Source organism: Sipha flava, unplaced genomic scaffold (assembly GCF_003268045.1).
Source record: "Sipha flava isolate LNK unplaced genomic scaffold, YSA_version1 528_pilon_pilon, whole genome shotgun sequence".
Lineage (NCBI taxonomy): Eukaryota > Metazoa > Arthropoda > Insecta > Hemiptera > Aphididae > Sipha > Sipha flava.
In genome coordinates this window covers 179,073-197,567 of record NW_020273510.1, presented here as the reverse complement: position 1 = coordinate 197,567, position 18,495 = coordinate 179,073, and the positions used below count along the sequence as shown (strand labels likewise).

At 25.0% G+C, this 18,495-nt stretch overlaps 5 protein-coding genes across 8 annotated transcripts in view; 3 read left to right on the top strand and 2 right to left on the bottom strand.

The window, feature by feature from the left end:
* Positions 1–6: 6 nt before the first annotated feature.
* LOC112690924 (2-methoxy-6-polyprenyl-1,4-benzoquinol methylase, mitochondrial-like) lies at positions 7–899 on the top strand. Its single transcript, XM_025565033.1, has 2 exons — positions 7–332; positions 600–899. Exons 1-2 carry the CDS (start codon positions 63–65, stop codon positions 699–701), a joined length of 372 nt encoding a protein of 123 aa, XP_025420818.1. The 5' UTR covers positions 7–62; the 3' UTR covers positions 702–899.
* An 800-nt stretch (positions 900–1,699) lies between these two features.
* On the bottom strand, positions 1,700–4,562 carry LOC112690925 (dynein light chain 1, cytoplasmic). The gene is made up of 3 exons (XM_025565034.1): positions 4,380–4,562; positions 4,112–4,236; positions 1,700–1,959 (listed from the first exon to the last, which is right to left on the bottom strand). The coding sequence occupies exons 2-3, from the start codon at positions 4,217–4,219 to the stop codon at positions 1,798–1,800; spliced, it is 270 nt and encodes an 89-aa protein (XP_025420819.1). The 5' UTR covers positions 4,220–4,236; positions 4,380–4,562; the 3' UTR covers positions 1,700–1,797.
* A 207-nt stretch (positions 4,563–4,769) lies between these two features.
* Positions 4,770–13,748, top strand: LOC112690922 (serine/arginine-rich splicing factor 1B). 4 transcript variants are annotated; one of them, XR_003149261.1, is made up of 8 exons: positions 4,770–5,630; positions 6,591–6,781; positions 6,944–7,116; positions 8,605–8,806; positions 12,369–12,539; positions 12,704–12,814; positions 12,912–13,056; positions 13,704–13,748. XR_003149261.1 is itself a non-coding variant. In XM_025565032.1 (5 exons), exons 1-4 carry the CDS (start codon positions 5,470–5,472, stop codon positions 8,785–8,787), a joined length of 708 nt encoding a protein of 235 aa, XP_025420817.1. In that variant the 5' UTR covers positions 4,770–5,469; the 3' UTR covers positions 8,788–8,806; positions 8,989–9,141. The 4 variants fall into 4 exon arrangements, 3 of the variants coding, with proteins under 3 accessions (XP_025420817.1, XP_025420816.1, XP_025420815.1); XM_025565032.1 differs by lacking the exons at positions 12,369–12,539; positions 12,704–12,814; positions 12,912–13,056; positions 13,704–13,748 and adding an exon at positions 8,989–9,141; XM_025565031.1 differs by lacking the exons at positions 12,369–12,539; positions 12,704–12,814; positions 12,912–13,056; positions 13,704–13,748 and adding an exon at positions 8,904–8,922.
* Positions 13,749–15,179: 1,431 nt separating this feature from the next.
* On the bottom strand, positions 15,180–16,843 carry LOC112690921 (transcription factor MafK). Its single transcript, XM_025565029.1, has 3 exons — positions 16,667–16,843; positions 16,426–16,595; positions 15,180–15,457 (listed from the first exon to the last, which is right to left on the bottom strand). The coding sequence occupies exons 1-3, from the start codon at positions 16,697–16,699 to the stop codon at positions 15,259–15,261; spliced, it is 402 nt and encodes a 133-aa protein (XP_025420814.1). The 5' UTR covers positions 16,700–16,843; the 3' UTR covers positions 15,180–15,258.
* Positions 16,844–17,012: 169 nt separating this feature from the next.
* The window catches only part of LOC112690920 (T-complex protein 1 subunit zeta), a 12,603-nt gene continuing 11,120 nt past the window's right edge, over positions 17,013–18,495 (top strand). The window contains exon 1 of the mRNA XM_025565028.1: positions 17,013–17,304. Within this exon, the coding sequence (XP_025420813.1) occupies positions 17,168–17,304 (137 nt within the window). The 5' untranslated portion in view covers positions 17,013–17,167. The remainder of the gene's footprint in view (positions 17,305–18,495) is intronic.

The following is an 18,495-nucleotide window of genomic DNA, read 5'->3' as shown; positions in this document are numbered from 1 at the left end:
TCAATTTGAAATTAAGTCAAAATAATATTTCATGGGTAGAATGTGATGCAGAGCATTTACCAATGGAACCAGATTCATATTCAGCCTATACTATTGCATTTGGAATTAGAAATGTCACACACATTGATAAAGCTTTAGATGAAGCTTATAGAGTACTCGAACCAGGAGGTAGATTCCTTTGCTTAGAATTTAGTCAAGTTAATCCAGAAGCTTTAAGATGGATATATGATCAATACTCATTCAATGTGATTCCTGTTATGGGCCATGTAGTTGCCAGCCAATGGAGACCTTATCAATATTTAGTAGAAAGCATTAGAAAATTTCCTTGTCAGGTAAATACTAAAATTATAATGTCATTAAGTTATATTGGGTTTTCACAATTCTAATTAATTTCATCAGCAATGGTTGACTTGGATATATCAAAGTTATGACCATTCTTACAGGCTTGACTGAAATTTTAAAACATGAATTATAATACACACAATATTTTCAAATGTTTTAAATGCCTTCCAATCCTAACATTACCAATGTACTTCCATCTACATATTTTAGTATGTTAAAGAAGTCAAAACTAAATACAACTCAATTTTTTTTTACAGGAAGATTTCAAATACATGATAGAGTCAGCAGGCTTCAGATGTGTCACATACACCAACTTAACATTTGGTGTTGTAGCAATTCACTCAGGATTCAAATTATAGTACTTTTAATAAAATCAAAAACAATATCATAAATAATAATGACACTATAATTATGTGAGAATATAGAACTGTTAATTTAAATTTTTTTAGAATTTATTAATTTTTTGTTAAGATGCTACTTGAAACATTCTTGTTTACACCAGTCAAAGAACACAAAATAAATGTTATATATCTATGTTGCAAAAAAAAAAAAAAAAACCAATCATTAAAAAATATTTCAAATATCTAAAAGTATCATTAACATATTAATAAAAAAAAAAAAAAATTATACATAAGTAAACAATAACAACATAATCCACTTTTTAACTTTTATCTATGTTGGTGACGTGTTTTCAATGCATTGAAAATAATGTAATATAATTATCATTGTAACGCTGGATTGCACATGATTTATAGGATATTACAAAAACCATTCATCGGATGAAAAAAATTATCTTAATATAATGAACATATATGCAACCCAACAGCCTAAGTAACTATTAAAATTACACACAATACAGTCCCAAATTTCATAAACATATATGCTTTTTAAATGGACTAGAAATAATTACAATAAAATATAATTGAGGACATGAAATACTAATAAAATATTTGTTTACTGTGTAGTTAACATATTTTTAATAAAATAGTAATGCAAGAATGAGAGTAGCCAGTTAAGAAGGGAGTTAAAAATGGCGAGGGGGAAGTATAAGAGTATAAGCCATTGTTGATGATGGCACACTCAAAAAAAAAAAAAAAATATACATTAATATAATACATACATACATACATACATACATACATATATATATATATATATATATATATATATTAGAAGCTACTCGCACATTTTAGTTTAAAAAAAATAATAATAAAAATAGTTAGTAATGAGAAAAATTGTCAAGCCCTTCCAATAAATATCGTTCATTTAACTCTTAAAAATAATAAATTAATAAAATGCTCAGGGAATGTTATAAATATTGTATAATTTAGTAGACAAAAATTAAAAAACGAGTGGCTAATGCTCATAAAAAATATTTATTTTTTCAGAGTAGGTGATGAATTATTTTATTTAATTTTTGCATATTGGAAGGGGACATGTGCAATAGTCAATAGTTTAACCGCTCTTGAATAGCAGTATGGCCACCTGGCCCAAATAGAAGTATATGAAGTGCCTCGTTTCATGGGTAACGTAACTTCCAAAATTGCGACCAACAATACAATGCCAAGTTGGATTATATTTTTTGTCAAATTCTTTCTTTATATATGCAGCAATGTCCTATTACACAAACATATTTATTCACATTAATTATTAAATATATTAAATATATATATATACAAATATCACTAAATAGATAAAAAGGTAAGAAATACTTTTTAAATGAACTACAACTGTCAATATTATTTTCATATTTTAATGTATTATCCAGCCGTTAACACGTTCACTGCGGAATGACGCCTTGAGGCATCAATTCTATCGTTTCCCATGTCCGGATGACGCCTTAAGGCGTCATTTATACATTTATTTTCAATTATTTTAAATTTTATCAGCTTTGCGTTTTATTTTTTTTTTTCGCCTGCATTGTTCAGTATATATTACTGTATATTCGCGAATGGTCGACTGTGTAATACATGATTATAACTGTTCGGGATTCGACTGTAAAATACATTATTATTACTATCCATTATTTATCGATTTAATTGACGAATTTTATTCTTATTTTTTAACAATATAAAAATAAAATTAAAATAAAATGTTTGATAAGTTGTACACAATTGTTTTATAAATAATATTGTAATTAAGTATTAAAGTTTATGAATGATAATTATTTTTATTCGTATATTTATACAATGACGCCCAATGGCGTCAAACAGCGTCTGACTAAAACATTATTCAGTGATGCTGATGCAACAATAAGCGTCATAAAAAAAAAAAATACGTAAATTTGACCAGCACTGGGGAATGGGTATACAAAAATTAAGCCGCAGCGAACGTGTTAATTGCACTATGGTCAAAATTATCACATTTTTTTTACATTTATATTTTATACTTTAATCATTGATACTTATATAATATGAGTCTATAATATACAATCAATAACATTTTTAAAAAATATACTGAGTGTCAATGATTGAAATACAAAATGTAAATGTTTTATTAAAAACCTAAAAGAGTGCGGTCATTTTGGCCATATCGTCACTAATGCCAAGTTAAACATAAAATAACAAATATTTTTAGGTAAAAATCAACAGAGAAATTTTTCTTTATATCTATTTTAGAAAACAATTTTATTTTAACTAAAAATAAAACAATTATAAATAAAAAATACAAATTCTAATAAATAAATAGAAACTGTTTCAAATACTTAAGTAATGGTGAACAGTAAATAATCATGTGGTATAGAACATAAAATACCTTCTAATTAATTATCTAATTTTTTTAATTTAAGGTAGCTGTTAAAACACAAGTAAATTGTTTATAAGTTGTCATTTTAAATCAATGTTTAGTTTATGATTAACTAGTAATCTTATTTTGCTTATCTAAGAATAAGAGATTTAGTTGATTATGCATTTATAATGTAAAAATTATCCAATGAGGAAATGCAATATAATACATTTATCTATCTAAAAATGCATATTAAGCATTTTCCATTATTACAATTAATTTAATACAAATAATGATTTTTTTAAATTACTAAATATGTACTACAACAATTTCAACTAAGAAATCTGCATTAAAAAAAAAAAATAAGCCTGTTCATAAATCATTAAATAAAAATATAATAAAATTAAAGCATTAGCTCCAAATGTAAAATAAACTTATTCGAAATATTTTGATTTTGATTAAATTAAAAGGTATAAGAAAATTATTTGTAATAAAATACATGTTTTTTAATTTAAATAAATGAATAGTTCAAGTTATCTGAAAAGAAAATATCATTGATTGATCACAAACATTTTAATTTCAGACTTCATTCTTGTCATAGACATAACAATAGATTATTTCTTTGGAATTTGATCAAGACACAACAATTTTCATCAACAGAAATAATTTACATATAATAATAATATAATAATGCATCTTGCATAAGTTTCATACATTTCAGCAAAATTAAAGACTTGTTATAAATTATTATGATTTACAATTAGATATATACCAAAGTAGATAAGTTTTAATTAAAAATTAAATTTCTTTTTGTAGTTCATCATAAAAAAATCCAACATTTTTATTTTAAATGAATTGTATTTAAATATAAAATTCTGTAATATGTAAAAATAAATCCATAATAAATGTATACAAATAGACATTGTTTAAATATACATCATTATGAAGGTAAATTCTTAAGGACTGCCAAAATTTCACATCCACCAAAATTACTATCTAAATTTCTTTCAAGTACATTAACTATGAATCACAACAGAATAATTACCTTTTCAATATTGTACTTTTCAAGTGCCTGGGTAGCACAATCAACAGCATCTTGCTGCATCTCTTCCGACATATCCGCATTTTTAATTACAGCTTTGCGATCAGACATCTTTGAGTATTATATAACTGAAAAATCAACGAAACAATTAATTAAGAATGTAGACGTTGGAAAAAATTATCGTTTCTGTTGATTATTTTCATATATTCGTTACACTGGAAATAAATTTACAATAGTAATTGGTAGCTAAGAAAGCAGACCAATGACTTACCTTTAAACAATATATATTCAAGGAACTATTAATTCGATGACCCTCTCCGGCGGCTGAAATTTTCGTGCTGACACGATATGCACAACGAAACCTTTAGTTTGGTTACTATAACTCCCAAAATTCGCCGATAAAATAAATGTCGGAGTGGTAATGTTAACAACTCTGTTTGAGCAGAAACCACATCTCTCATTGGACAAGAAACGGTGGTTTCTATCAGCCACTCTACTATCGTCGACCCATCGACCCAGCAAATCGATAATGTTATATTTTCTTCCATGAGACCCACACCAAAATAATAACACCTTCATATATATCATCACCGGATACAATAATAACAAACAATAATTCATTACTAGAAATATTTTTTTGATTTAATATTTTGTACGGTACGCAACAAGAGGTTATGGAGTGAAATTGTTAATTATCCGTTGTTCCGTACGAAGTAAATCAATATCAAGTATATCACGGACATATCAATTCATTGAAACAATCCCGCCGTCAATCTTTCTATTGATCGGTGTAATCATCACGTGCGATTCTATCAGTAATTTTCGATTGTTTTAATTTCTTTTTTGTTTAAATTCGTTTTTTAACTCCACCTGCGCATCTACGGTTTCGGCCAAAACTTAATCCGTTAGGACGTTGAACACGATTGACATTCAGACTTGTCTAACGACCTAAACTTAATACAAAAACTCGACGAGTGGTCGTCACATCTAACGTCTTAACATCGTTCGCGTGGTTATCGATAGTTGTTTTTCGAGCATTCGATAACAATTACGATTAAAAATTGTTCATACATATATTTAATACATATATCACATTATATACATCATATAAACACATTTAATATTGAGTGTTAACTGTTTTACTTTTGAGAAATTAGCGGTTTTACACGTTTGACTTTTTATTTTTTCCGCTCGACGTTAAGAACTTGTACGTCATATCGTTGGCGTCCCACCGTTGCCAATTATCGTCGCCAGCAACCATCGTTCGTCAAACACGTTTGGCACGCTTGGTCATCGGTAAACCGTAAATCCATACGAGTAGTGTTTGCCTGTGTGTGTGCATTCGCATTTCGCCAGAGAAAATGTCCAACAACGATTGCAGAATCTACGTGGGAAACTTACCCCCGGACATACGTACTAAAGATATCCAGGACCTGTTTTACAAATTCGGTAAAGTGTTGTTCGTCGATTTGAAAAATCAGAGGGGACCGCCATTCGCATTCGTCGAATTCGATGACCCGAGGTAATAATATTTTCGATTGAAATAATTATATTATTGACGTGAACATACATCGTCGCACATAAGTTGTGCTCGGTGAAAATATAACGATGTACCGAGTACAATACGGTATATATTCTTAATTAGTATTTCAGATACTTGCCGTAAAGTTACAAAATTAAACAATAATTAACTTTATTTACGTCACTTAACAGATTTTATCTAATATAAATTAATAGAACCAAGTAATGTTTTCTAAAACATCGATATTCATGTTTCTTTTTAGGCCTACTATTTGTATTCTGTTACTTCTGTTAATTACATTTTTTTTTTTTTTTTGTTAAAAACGTATTCTATTTATTTTTTTACACAATTAATAAATATTTGTTTGAAAAAATTGTATTTTCTAAAATTAATTGAATATTAAAAATAACTGAATTTGAGTTCATACCCAATAGCCATTATGTGTATAATAATAATTTTATTTAATTGTTTATTTTTTAAAGTCATTATTTTAAAATTATTTTAATTATTATTAAAACAATATGTATAAATTAAATGTATTGTACTTATCAATATTTTAATTGACATTTTACAATTTATTTTATATTTGTTTTAATTGTTTACTGGATTATTGCTATAATATTATTTTGATATTTTTAGGAATGTCATATTAGTTAAATATTTTAAAATCACTATAATAGGGTCACATTAATCTGAACACAGGCTTATCTTGAATAAACAATAAATTAAATGGACTTAAGAATTATCTCATTGCGATATATTAATATATACACATGTTCAAAAAAAATAAATTCAAAATTTCTATTTTAAGAAAAAAAAATTTTTTCATAGGTTATCAAAACAACTCCTTTTCCCAATTTTGTAAGAATTATTGTAACCTTACTTTAAAAACTAATTCTGATTTACTATAATTTTTTTTTACTTTATATTATTATTGACCTTAAATTTTTTTTTTATTAGAGATGCAGAAGATGCAGTTCATGCGAGAGATGGATATGATTATGATGGGTATAGATTACGAGTAGAATTTCCACGTGGTAATGGTCCACATAGAGGTGGTGGAAGTTACAGTAGAGGAGGTGCTAGTAGTGGAAGTGGAAGAAGTAGAGGTCCTCCTGCTAGACGTTCTCAGTATAGAGTATTGGTTACTGGTTAGTATTTAAATAATTTTTATATTTTTTCTTTACTTATATTATTATCTCAAAGAAAGAAAGATTAAAAAATTTGAAATTGATCTATGGATCATTTTGTAATGACCTTAATTTATAAATTACTTTTTTTTCTTTAACCTAAATTATATGTTTATATTTCAGGATTACCTGCTTCTGGTAGTTGGCAAGATTTAAAAGATCATATGCGTGAAGCAGGAGATGTATGTTATGCAGATGTGTATAAAGACGGATCTGGTGTTGTTGAATTTTTACGTTATGATGATATGAAATATGCTGTTCGTAAGCTTGATGATTCAAGATTCCGGTCTCATGAGGTTTGTTCAATATTTCTTTATAAAGTAATTAAATAATACAAAAATTAGCTAATGGTTAATACTCCTAAATTAATATATAAATAAATAAATGCTTAGGCTAGATCAAGGGTGGCCAACTCAAATGATCTTGCTGGTCACTTTTGAAATACATTATGATCCCACGGGCTACATATAAAATTATATTAGTATTTTGGCCCAATACAAAAAAATATGGAGTAAACATTTTAAGCAGGATTAATTATTATTATAAAATAAGTTTTGTTTATTAATTATTTGAAATAAACAGAATGAATTATTGTTGTTTTTGTGACCGTATTCTGAATCCTGAATTCTTTCTATAATTGTTTAAATTTTCGGTGCGAAAGCGCATGTTATTGAATGTAATTCGCTGTTTTTATTTGCATAACATGGTTCATCGACAATACTTGGGAACAAAGATTTTGTTGATGAATCAAAGAGTTTGTTGCAATTACATTGTTAATAATACGGATTTCACGTTGTGCGGGCATTCCAGAATATTTTATTGGGACAAAAATAATATTTTTTTGTAAATGTTTGATAAATTTCGTGGGCCGCAAACTTTCTAATGTGGGCTGTAGGATGGTCATCCCTGGTCTAGAGCATTATTATATTTGTAATATACGACTGGTTTTAAAAAATTACGTCATTAGGTTTATACAAAGTCGAGAAAATCATGACTCGATTGAGTCAAAATAGAATGTCGTTTTTATTGACTTTGTATGTACTAGTGATGGGTAGAAATAACTAATTCCTACTGACTTAGTCAGTAGTATTATGTGACTAATTTAGTTACTCTTCTTGGTATAATTAGTAATTCGACCGATATTTTAATTGACTAGTTTTTATTTGATTGACCATTGACTAAATGTACCTTATTTGACTCTTTTTGATAGTTTTAAAAACCATAACTAACTTTAGCATGAACTTTATTAAAAATATTAAATAGAAAAAACATTTAGATAGTCCATAGTATAATATTAATGATAATATTACTATAGAAAAATAACTATGCATGTGAATTATATTAAATACCTTTAGTAAACACATTTACAAGTTTTTGAATTTCTTAAAATTAACTTGTGGTTTGGCCTCTGACTATATTCTGTATTAGGTACTCAGTCATTGGTCAGTTATCTATTTACAAAACTATTAAATAAATTTTAGTCGAATTAGTCTGAATAATTATTAGTTAAATTAGTCAATTAATTAGTCTATAGTATGTAATGAAAACTGACAAATAGTCGGTACTAAAAAATAGTTACTTCTGTCCATCACCTGATGAATTTTTAGTTCGAAATTAGTCATATATTACAAATATAAGAATACTCCTGGCTAAGCATTTATTTATTTATTTTGTATTTATTTGGTGTTAATAAACTTATATTTATAATAGCATAATCATTCTATAGTATTTTTATATAAAATATACACAAATGCGTTATTTTGCTAACCATTTTATTTTTGTAGGGCGAAGTAACATATATTCGAGTAAAAGATGATTATGGTGGTGGAAGTAGTCGTCGTAGTCGTGACTATAATAGTCGAAGCCGTAGTCGTTCTGTAAGTTATTCACCTCGTGATCGTGGTACACCAACATATTCACCAGTCCGAAAAAGTCATAGCTATTCAAGATCTCGTTCCCGTTCGTAATATTGAGGATAAGCAAATGGTAAAGCATGCAACAATACTTTATTGACCCTCATTCCATTATTATAGTCACTTTTTCATTTTTTTTTTTTTTTTTTTTTTTATTATTTTTTTATTAGAATCATTTTATGGCAAATTTTATTACGAGGGTTAAACTAAGTTAAAATTGTTTTTGTCATTTTTTTATTATTTTTAATATTGTAGCTGAATATTATAACTGGATTGGACATTTGACAAAAATAAAGGACACATAGCATTAATTATAAAGGATATATAATTGATTTTATTTGCACACCTCTTGTCGTCAAAACTGGAGAATATTTATTCGCAGAATGGATTAAAATTTAAAGTGTATTTTAAGAAACACAATGAATTAAAATAATTCATGTTAAGGAATAATATGATTTAATTAAGTATCATACAAAATACTATTTTTACTATTAATAAATTAAGTGGATCATACTCATTTTGTCTCACATGAAGGATGCAAAGAGCATGATTGTGAAGGAAACAACCTTTACTTAGGATACACATAACACACATCTTATTACTATATACTACTGGATTGTGGATGTTTAAATAACAACCTAACCTTTTTGTATTCTTGGTGACAATAATTCATGTAGGCATCCATACAATATTAATAAAAAGATGGATTATAATTTATGAACATAATTCAAATGGATATTCTACTCTGGATCTTGGTTAAAAATTACTGAAAACGAAGACCTTCATGAAACATGATACTCATGTAGGACTCAATTGTAGGATTTAAAAAAAAATTACACATGCGTGGATTTATTTTAAAATTAATGGATATTCATTATTCATTGGATGGATCAGAATTTGGAACAACTTGTTATTTTGGACATCAAAGACGTAGGAATACTTTAATAACTCTTTATGAAGAGCATATATAGTTAAAATGGATTATTCTGATTATTCTACATAAGTAATGGATTACACATACACAAATGGATTTAATTAAAGAAAAGTAATGGACCATAGGACAAAACCAAATATGGATTTGTACTCCCTATTGAATGTTTTATAAAATAAAAAATATTCTATACATTAGAATTATATTTTCAGAACTATTATTAAGATATCTAGTGTGCATGGTAATCTATAAACAAAAAATATTTATGAACATAAATTATAATTGACTAAATTAATAATTATCTAATCATAAAAGTACATTTCTGATCAGAAAAAACTAAACTTCTCAAATATTTCCCATACCCATAAATAATTCTTAAATAAAAAGAAATTCAATGCTTTCGTTTGTTTGTGTGATAAACTGTAATTTTTACAGTAAAATTAAAAGCTTGTCCACTAAGTATGTTACAATCCTTGCCTATGTGCTATATATAATACTAAATATAAATTATAATACAAATCATCATTTATTTTTATTTTAATAAAATAATATATGGTTAATTTTCAAAATAATTCCACAATGGTCCTCTATTTTACTCAATAAACTATGGAAAATTTTATATTTATCATTCAATTCTGTTGAATAAGAAAAGTTTCTAAAAATAATCATTACATTTTAAATACCTATATATAAATATGTAGTACTCTTGACAATACTGAATACATTATATTTAATATTTATTGATTAATTAGAATTTTTACAGCATAATTAAATCATTTTAAAGGACTTCATTATCTGTATATAAGAAATCCTGTACATCATATACATGAAAGGCTTATTTTAACATTTATAAATACTTATTCATTACATTTTAACTATTAAATTACCATAACTTATTTAAATTATATGCATAATTCCACACAATAATTTATGGATTGTAGATCAACATTTCATTTTGTTGTGTATAAGCTATTCTGTATTTAATAATATATAGTAATTTTTAATTATGATTTAATAATCAGATATTTTTTATACTTTATCTTTTAGTGTCATAATCTTGTCGAATGTGATAAAATTATATTATAATTATGAATAATATAAATAATTGTTAAGTAAAGACTATTATTTTAAATATTAATCATCTTTATAATGAATCTTGCCAAAGTAAATGAATATACAGATTTATTTAAATTATTTTTATTAAAATTACACAAGTTTTTTGAAGAATTATTATTATAGCTGGAATTTGAAATTTTAATTAGTAAATTAAATACTACCTAATTTTAACAGTAAAGTCATATTGTGTTTTAGGCTTTAAAAAGCATAACAATTTAGTTCATAATAAAATAATAAAAAATAAAGTAAAATTAAAAATTATTAAATAGGTAATACTCATAAATTAATATATAAATAAATAGCTTAGTCTATAATATTATTATATTTGTAAAGTACGACTGGTTTCAAATTAAAATTTTATCAGGTATACAAAGTTAATATAATTGCGACTTTGTATTTACCTGACTGAATTTTTAATTCAAAACTGGTTGTACTTTACAAATATAATAATACTCCAGGCTAATCTTTTATTTATTTATATATTTCTATTTCAACTGCAATAATTTAATGCATAATTTATACTTTCAAAATATGAATCAATAGTAAAAAAATTGTCACCATTGATCACAAAATAAAAATTAAATATTTTATATTATTCAATAGTTCAACAAATTTCTAATCCAAATATTTAAATTGAATATTTTATATTTATCATGAAATATGCATTATTATCAACATAGGTAGATAAGATCCAATAATGAAATGTTTTTTCAATTGAATTATTGACATAAAATAGTATTTTATAATAAAGAGTATTAAGAAGTATGAAATATTTTTGAAAACTTATAAATCAATATTTAATTTATTTTAAATTATTCAATATTATAACTACTTTAGCATACATTTTTTTGTATTAAACTTGAAAAATTTTAAATTAATATCTATTTTTATGCAAAATATATATAAATGTACTGAGAATATATATGGAATTTAAAGAACTTATCGATTTTCCCCATAAATTAATTCATATATTATTTTAATATGATTAATGTGCAATAAAAATAGTAATACTTATTCCTTATGTTTCCTATAATGAATTTAATCTTTTAACTTACAACATCTTAAGACACTCATTTTGTTGTTGTGTTCACATATTCTTTAGGTAAGTATATTTTAAATAAAAAAAAAATGTAAATGTATGTGGGATTATTAAATATATTATTAGTTTTATGAATTTTATAAATTTGTAATTCTAATTTATTATTGTATCAAAATCTTAATGAACAACTTTTTTTTTTTTTTTATTAGAAAATGTATGTGGTTTATATTTTATTGTACATCTATTATTACTGTTTGATTGTGTGAATTAATTGTAACAATTTAAATTTTATTAAATTTTAATTTGTATTTATTATAAAATGTTATATATCAATGAACTTGTTTATAACCACATGGATATCCTTGTTGTACTTACATATTTTGAAAAAGGCCATATAGTAATTAATGTTTTAAATTTTTTTGATGTAAATATTTAATTTTGTTTTTCTTTATAATATTGAAACTCTACAAAATAAAAATGCATTATTTATGTTCTTGTGTTTAATTATAAGTTTAAATGCTTATAGTTAAATTGATTTTGTTTCTTTAGACTAACCATTACAAGTCTGGCAACAAATTTTTTGATGATAAAATTGTATTGCTTATCAAACTGGACAACATCCTTGACTTCTCATTATTTAATCGTTGGACAGGAAAATAGCCATTCACTTTGTTTAATCAAAATTCACTGGCTACCGCTTGACTCATCAAAATGATATTGGTATTTTCCATTTTTTAACATGTTTGCATGATATAATAGTTGTTTTATATAAATATAAACATTCGGTAGAGTTAAAGTTGATGGACAATTGCTAACAGTGACTATTTGTATAACTAATGTTATAGTCACATGAATATACTTTTATTACCTTATAAAATTTCCAGTGTCGTCCAAGCTAAATATTTCAATGGTCTAATAAACATGTGCTGTAATATCTGTTGGGCAGCTTCATGAGGAGGATTCATCACTTTTTATTCCAATTTGTAATAAGGAAGGTAATACATTTTCCACATAAATTAAGTATATTTTATTTATTTATACATATTAATAATATATTTATTTTGTACATCATTTATGTCAAAATAATATTAGTTATTGGAACTCAAATGATTCTACATTTGATATTGACATTGAACAAAGAATAATGTTTCCAATTTAACTGTTCAAGAACAACAATTGGATGTATCATTGAAAAATTAAATTAATTATTTTATATACTTCAACATACCATAATTTGGTAAGTAAAACAATGTGAGAAATTGGTAGCATGTTGAGTTTGTTAATTATTGAAATGAACACTTGTACTAATCAAATTATAAATTCAAGAATTTTTTTTTACCTATAATAATTAAAAATAATTGTATTATTAAATTATTTAATTTATTGCATTTACTTATTTTTTATTTTTTTTTTTTGTTTAAGTGAAAATAAGTTGTCAATATATAAATATACAATAACCATTTAGTTAGAAATGTTTAAAAAAATTATTTTAAAGCAATTCTTATATACCCCATTTTATCAAATTCAATAAAATGGTAAAATAAGATACTGCTGATTATTGTTTTTATTTTAAATTATTTATTTCATAATCTGTTAACAAATTTAACAAAATATCTAACTAGACCTTAAAAATGAATGTAGGAAACTTTGAATTTTTGGATTGAATAATGATGTAAATACATAATAGATATTTATTATGATACATTTTTAACATCAATAGCCTATTCATTTAAAAATTAAACTCAATTGTTTTTTAAAATCACATATATTTGTACATTAAATTATGTATATTGTGATATAACTATTATTATGAAATTAATTTATGCTTTAAAATAATAATTTATTTTATTATCAAATGTAATTCAATTGATTATATTTTTCTAGGTATTTTCATCAAATCATAATGGTCCTGAAACATAGTACTGCTACTATAAGATATTTTATGTTAAATATTTAATATTTGTAATTTATTAAAATTAATATAAATTAATAAAATTAATTAATAATTAAACTTAATATCTACAAATATATTTCTATTAAGATAGAGAGTACCATGAGTACCAAATTTACCATTCCCTAATTTTAATTAACATATACTACATTACCATACAATTATATATTTAATATAAATTACAAAAAAAAAACTGAATTCTTAATTATTTGCTAAAAGAAATTATATATTACGAACTTTTAGATATTATAATTATAATATTTTTCACCTCACAAGATATTGTAATAAAAATTATAATCATAGGAAATTTATACTATGAATTTTGAATAACATGTTTATTTTTTTCTTCTCATATTTAGTACTTCTGATAACTATTTTTAAAACAAATACTAGTATTTTATACTTCTTTTTATAATTCTAGACCGTAATTATAAAATTTGGAATAAGTATGTTTCAATTTAATAAATATATTTATTATTAATATCAGTTTGTTATCAGTTATTAATAAAATACACTAATTGCTACTTTCAATCATACTTGTTACGCACTAAACATTAAATATTGATCTATAATTTACATTCTTACTGTTTATTTTTCGTTGCAGGTCAAGTATTTTTTTTTTTTATAAGATAAATAATTTTAAAACGTTATGTGTATCCATAAGATATTTATATTTAATTACAAAAAAAAAAAATCTAAAAATTTTTCCCCAAAAAAAAAAAAAAAAAAAAAAAAAAAACCAATAAAATAATAAACATTTTCTTAGACATATAATTTGTAGACAAATGATATAAGCATTAATTTTAAATTAACCTATTTACTTCTCAATTTACGTTCGTTATACTATCATCATTTTATAATATATAAAATATATATTGAAACTTAGATATATAATCCATTATTTTTAAACACCATTTATGTGAAAGAGGAAAAAAAAATTGTAAGTATCATGTATATAATTCAATATTATAAAAATTATGAGCAGTTAATGAATTATTGATTAGTTAAAAAAAAAAACAATTACAACTAATCTAAAAATTGTAAAATATTTAATTTTAAGGACAGCAAACTTAAAAGTTTCAGGAACATAACATTTTTATTTTTATCAATATATTCATATAATTTATTAATTTGTATTCACTTAATATATATATATATATATATATAAATTGAGTTCTAAATATTAATTACAAAATATACTCTAGTTTTCTAAGATACTTATCGTTGCGAGGTATTTTAATTTAAATAAAAGGTTAATTTAATTATGAAATAAATGTATTTAAACCATTCAAAATTGTATAAAAAAAAAATATATTTATATAAATGTAATTTATACCCCAATTGCCTAAATTATAAATATATATTGTATAATATAACTAACATTTAAAGAAAAATACAAACCCATTTACATAAATACTTAAGTATAATAATTTAAATGTAAATAATACCATTAGATCCATTTTAATATACAAATAATTAAACATCTAATTATAAAGTTTGAAGTTCCAAAGGTAACATTACTTTATTAGCAGCAGCAAATCGTTTCAACATCTCAAATTGCCTGATAGTATTTTCAACTTCAGATCGTATCATATTATTTGAATGTTGTAAATCGTCTAATTCCTGATATTCTTGAGATTTCTCTGTTTCTAATTCGTCTTTTTGCTCAATTCTCTTGATACGACAGCTGTAATATTAAATAATTATTTAAATTATTTACAAACAAAGAAAAAATAAATTTAATCTAAGAAACATTCGAATATTATATCAGTAGACCTAGGGTTGCCATAAATTTATAAGGCGAAAACAGGACAAAACAAACAAATTATTGAATAATATACTTTTTATATAATTTTTAATATACTGAGAGGACAGTGGTATATACAAGGTGGGGGTCAGTTCTCCTTAGGCCTTTTTTTAAATGTTATAAAATAATGTTCTTATTGTGAGGGCGTTTAAAACATAAAAAAAAAAAAATAATAAAATAAAAATTATGACTAATTTGCAAATCAACACCTCCCCCCATACAAAAGTTATGTAGACGTCACTGAAGAAAACCATTAATGGCCAGCAATATAATATTTAAAAATCTTTTTGTCAAATAAAATATATTATAAGTGTAAATTATAAATTATGTTTTTATTATATATTGTTAATCAATTACGATTAAAAATGTACTTAAACTGGTCGAAATTAAAAATTAAACAATATATTTCCTCTAGACGTCTAAGCTGGAACATATGGACGTCCCGAAAACATTTTTCGGGACACAAAGTCCAAAACCAGTGACAATCCTGGTTTTCCGGGACGTATGGCAAACCTAAGTAGACCAAGAAAGGGAATCAAGCAATCTGAAAATACATGGATGGGCTAAATCTAGAATCTCATGTCAGCATCATATCTATTAAAATTAGAATAAACACAAGAAAAAAGTTGTTCAATGAATTACTGACAGCATGAAACACCATATTATTCTCGTTATTAACTTTTAATAAGAATAAAAAAATGTATAACTTGAATTAACAATTGAAAATATTTTAGACTTGTATATAATACTAAAATTATATATAAATCGTTTATTTTCATGAGTTTATAACATGATCCTTATTAAGATGTTCTTATCACGGTCAAAATAAAAAATAACTTAGAAGTTACCTCGCTGCATAACCTCGATTTTTCAAAGTCCTTCTACGCTGTTTCATACGCACTATTTGATCCCTAGTCAAACCTCTCATTTTCAGCTGACGATTTAGATCACGTACGGATATTGTAACCAGTTCATCATCGCTTATATCCAATACGGGACTCGGTGACAACGGTGGAGGCTAAATAAAACAGTAAAAGTTTAGCTGATTATTTTGCCATAGGAAAATAAAATGAAATTTTTACCACTCACCAAGTATTCTCTTTTCAGTGGAGACATATTCATTAATACAACCGTATTTTAAAATAAAATGTTAGTTGGAAAAATGGCGATTGAATATTTACCGTTTGAAGTTATTAATTGTTTTATGTATAGTTTCAATTTTCTTCTTTGTAATAACATCTAATACGTATAACCCATTATCACTTTATATTAATATCACGGTAATCTACGCGTAGATAACCGTAATTAATATCAAATCACGGCAAGAGGCAAAGCCTAACCAATGAGGTTACAAACTCGTGCATTGATTTGAAAGAACAACATTTATGGATTCTAAGAAAAATGAAGTTAGGAACGATTATTCCATATCTGGTGGGTAGTGTAAATGGTTAAACCCTCAATCCATGAGTCTACTAACTTGCTTTAAAAGCACGAGTGCTGAACAATAAAAAGAAAATTTAACGTTAATTTCATTCTATATTGTTTTAAAGATATTCTAACGTCGTATTTTAAATACACAACCCGAACGCAATGGCTGCCATAAGTCTGTTGAATCCAAAAGCGGAATTTGCCCGTGCCGCTCAAGCACTAGCTGTAAATATTTCAGCTGCTAGAGGTATACAAGATGTGATGAAGACCAATTTAGGACCAAAAGGAACAATGAAGATGTAAGTAGTTGTATCAAAATAAGTGTAACTTGGTTTTGCATTCGATGGCTTCTGTTATTTGGATATTACTTATAGGTTAATTTTTTACTGAATAAGTAATTCTACTCAAGTGATTGTGTTCCAACCTTCTATTTATTGGTATGATTGCAGTTTAGCTACCGAGAGATTTTTGCAAATTTTTTTTTCGAAACCTATGTCAATCAACGTTTTAAAAATGATGGTGCCATAAATCTGCGCCGACACTTAGTTTTTGAGTTATAACGGTTTGAAATTCAAGAATTCTTTAATTTTGGGAACTATTTCAGTGTACCTACCAAGAAATTGTATCAGATTGTGGCCTCTTGTTAATATAATAATAAAAACACTTTAATATATTTAGTTTTTACCCTGTGGACTGACCGTCATGAGGTGGTTTTGCATAAAAAGTCAAGGGATATTTTCGATTTGTGGAGCAGAGCGTAGCGATGAATACCAATACATGCGTAATCACTGCCCAAGCAAAATAATATTTTTCATTTAAAAAAACTTTTACATTTCCACAATTTTTTATCCCTGTTACCTTATTGAGATGCTTTTGCATAACAAGTCTAGAGATATTTTCGATTTACGGAGTGCCGATACACATGTTGTCACTGCCGAGAAAAATTTCAAACCATTATAACTCAAAAATTAAACGTTGGCACCAATTTTTTTTGGCACGATAATTTTTAAAATGTTGATTTACATAGGTTTCGAAAAAAAAATTGCAAAAATCTCTCTGTAACTAAACTGCAATTGTTCATATTTAATTTCCAGTTACTTTGTTTTATTAGTCAATTGTTTAGTACAAAAATACTTTGGTATTAAAATAAGAAACGCCTTTGACTACGTTTAAAACATGGATACATGAGTGTAAAATAATCTAATATTTTAAATATAACTGAACTGTAAATTCAATATTACTAAGAGGTGATTAATTATAAGAAAATATTAAGATGATAATTTAATGTTCATAAATTTTTCTTGCTGTTGTATTTTTTAATATTTAGTTTATAATTTTAACTTATATTTTGTAAAACAAAAATCATTTTATGTGTATCAGTTTTTCATTATGTTTCTCCTTAAATAATTTTTTTTTATATACCGTGTGTCCGCGGAAACAGGGTACACTTTACCACTCATTACCCTGTACATATTTTTCAATTCTGTTTT

Excerpts from the sequence above, each read along its gene's own strand:
- LOC112690925 (XM_025565034.1), bottom strand. The coding sequence starts at position 4,219 with ATGTCTGATCGCAAAGCTGTAATTAAAAATGCGGATATGTCGGAAGAG. Across the intron at positions 1,960-4,111 it reads AAAAGTACAATATTGAAAAG|GACATTGCTGCATATATAAA; the intron begins GTAATTATTCTG and ends TTTGTGTAATAG.
- LOC112690921 (XM_025565029.1), bottom strand. The coding sequence starts at position 16,699 with ATGAATATGTCTCCACTGAAAAGAGAATACTTG. Across the intron at positions 16,596-16,666 it reads CACTGAAAAGAGAATACTTG|CCTCCACCGTTGTCACCGAG; the intron begins GTGAGTGGTAAA and ends TGTTTTATTTAG. Across the intron at positions 15,458-16,425 it reads AATCGAGGTTATGCAGCGAG|CTGTCGTATCAAGAGAATTG; the intron begins GTAACTTCTAAG and ends TTAATATTACAG.
- LOC112690924 (XM_025565033.1), top strand. The coding sequence starts at position 63 with ATGGAACCAGATTCATATTCAGCCTATACTATTGCATTTGGAATTAGA. Across the intron at positions 333-599 it reads TTAGAAAATTTCCTTGTCAG|GAAGATTTCAAATACATGAT; the intron begins GTAAATACTAAA and ends TTTTTTTTACAG.
- LOC112690922 (XM_025565032.1), top strand. The coding sequence starts at position 5,470 with ATGTCCAACAACGATTGCAGAATCTACGTGGGAAACTTACCCCCGGAC. Across the intron at positions 6,782-6,943 it reads GTATAGAGTATTGGTTACTG|GATTACCTGCTTCTGGTAGT; the intron begins GTTAGTATTTAA and ends TTTATATTTCAG. Across the intron at positions 7,117-8,604 it reads CAAGATTCCGGTCTCATGAG|GGCGAAGTAACATATATTCG; the intron begins GTTTGTTCAATA and ends TTATTTTTGTAG.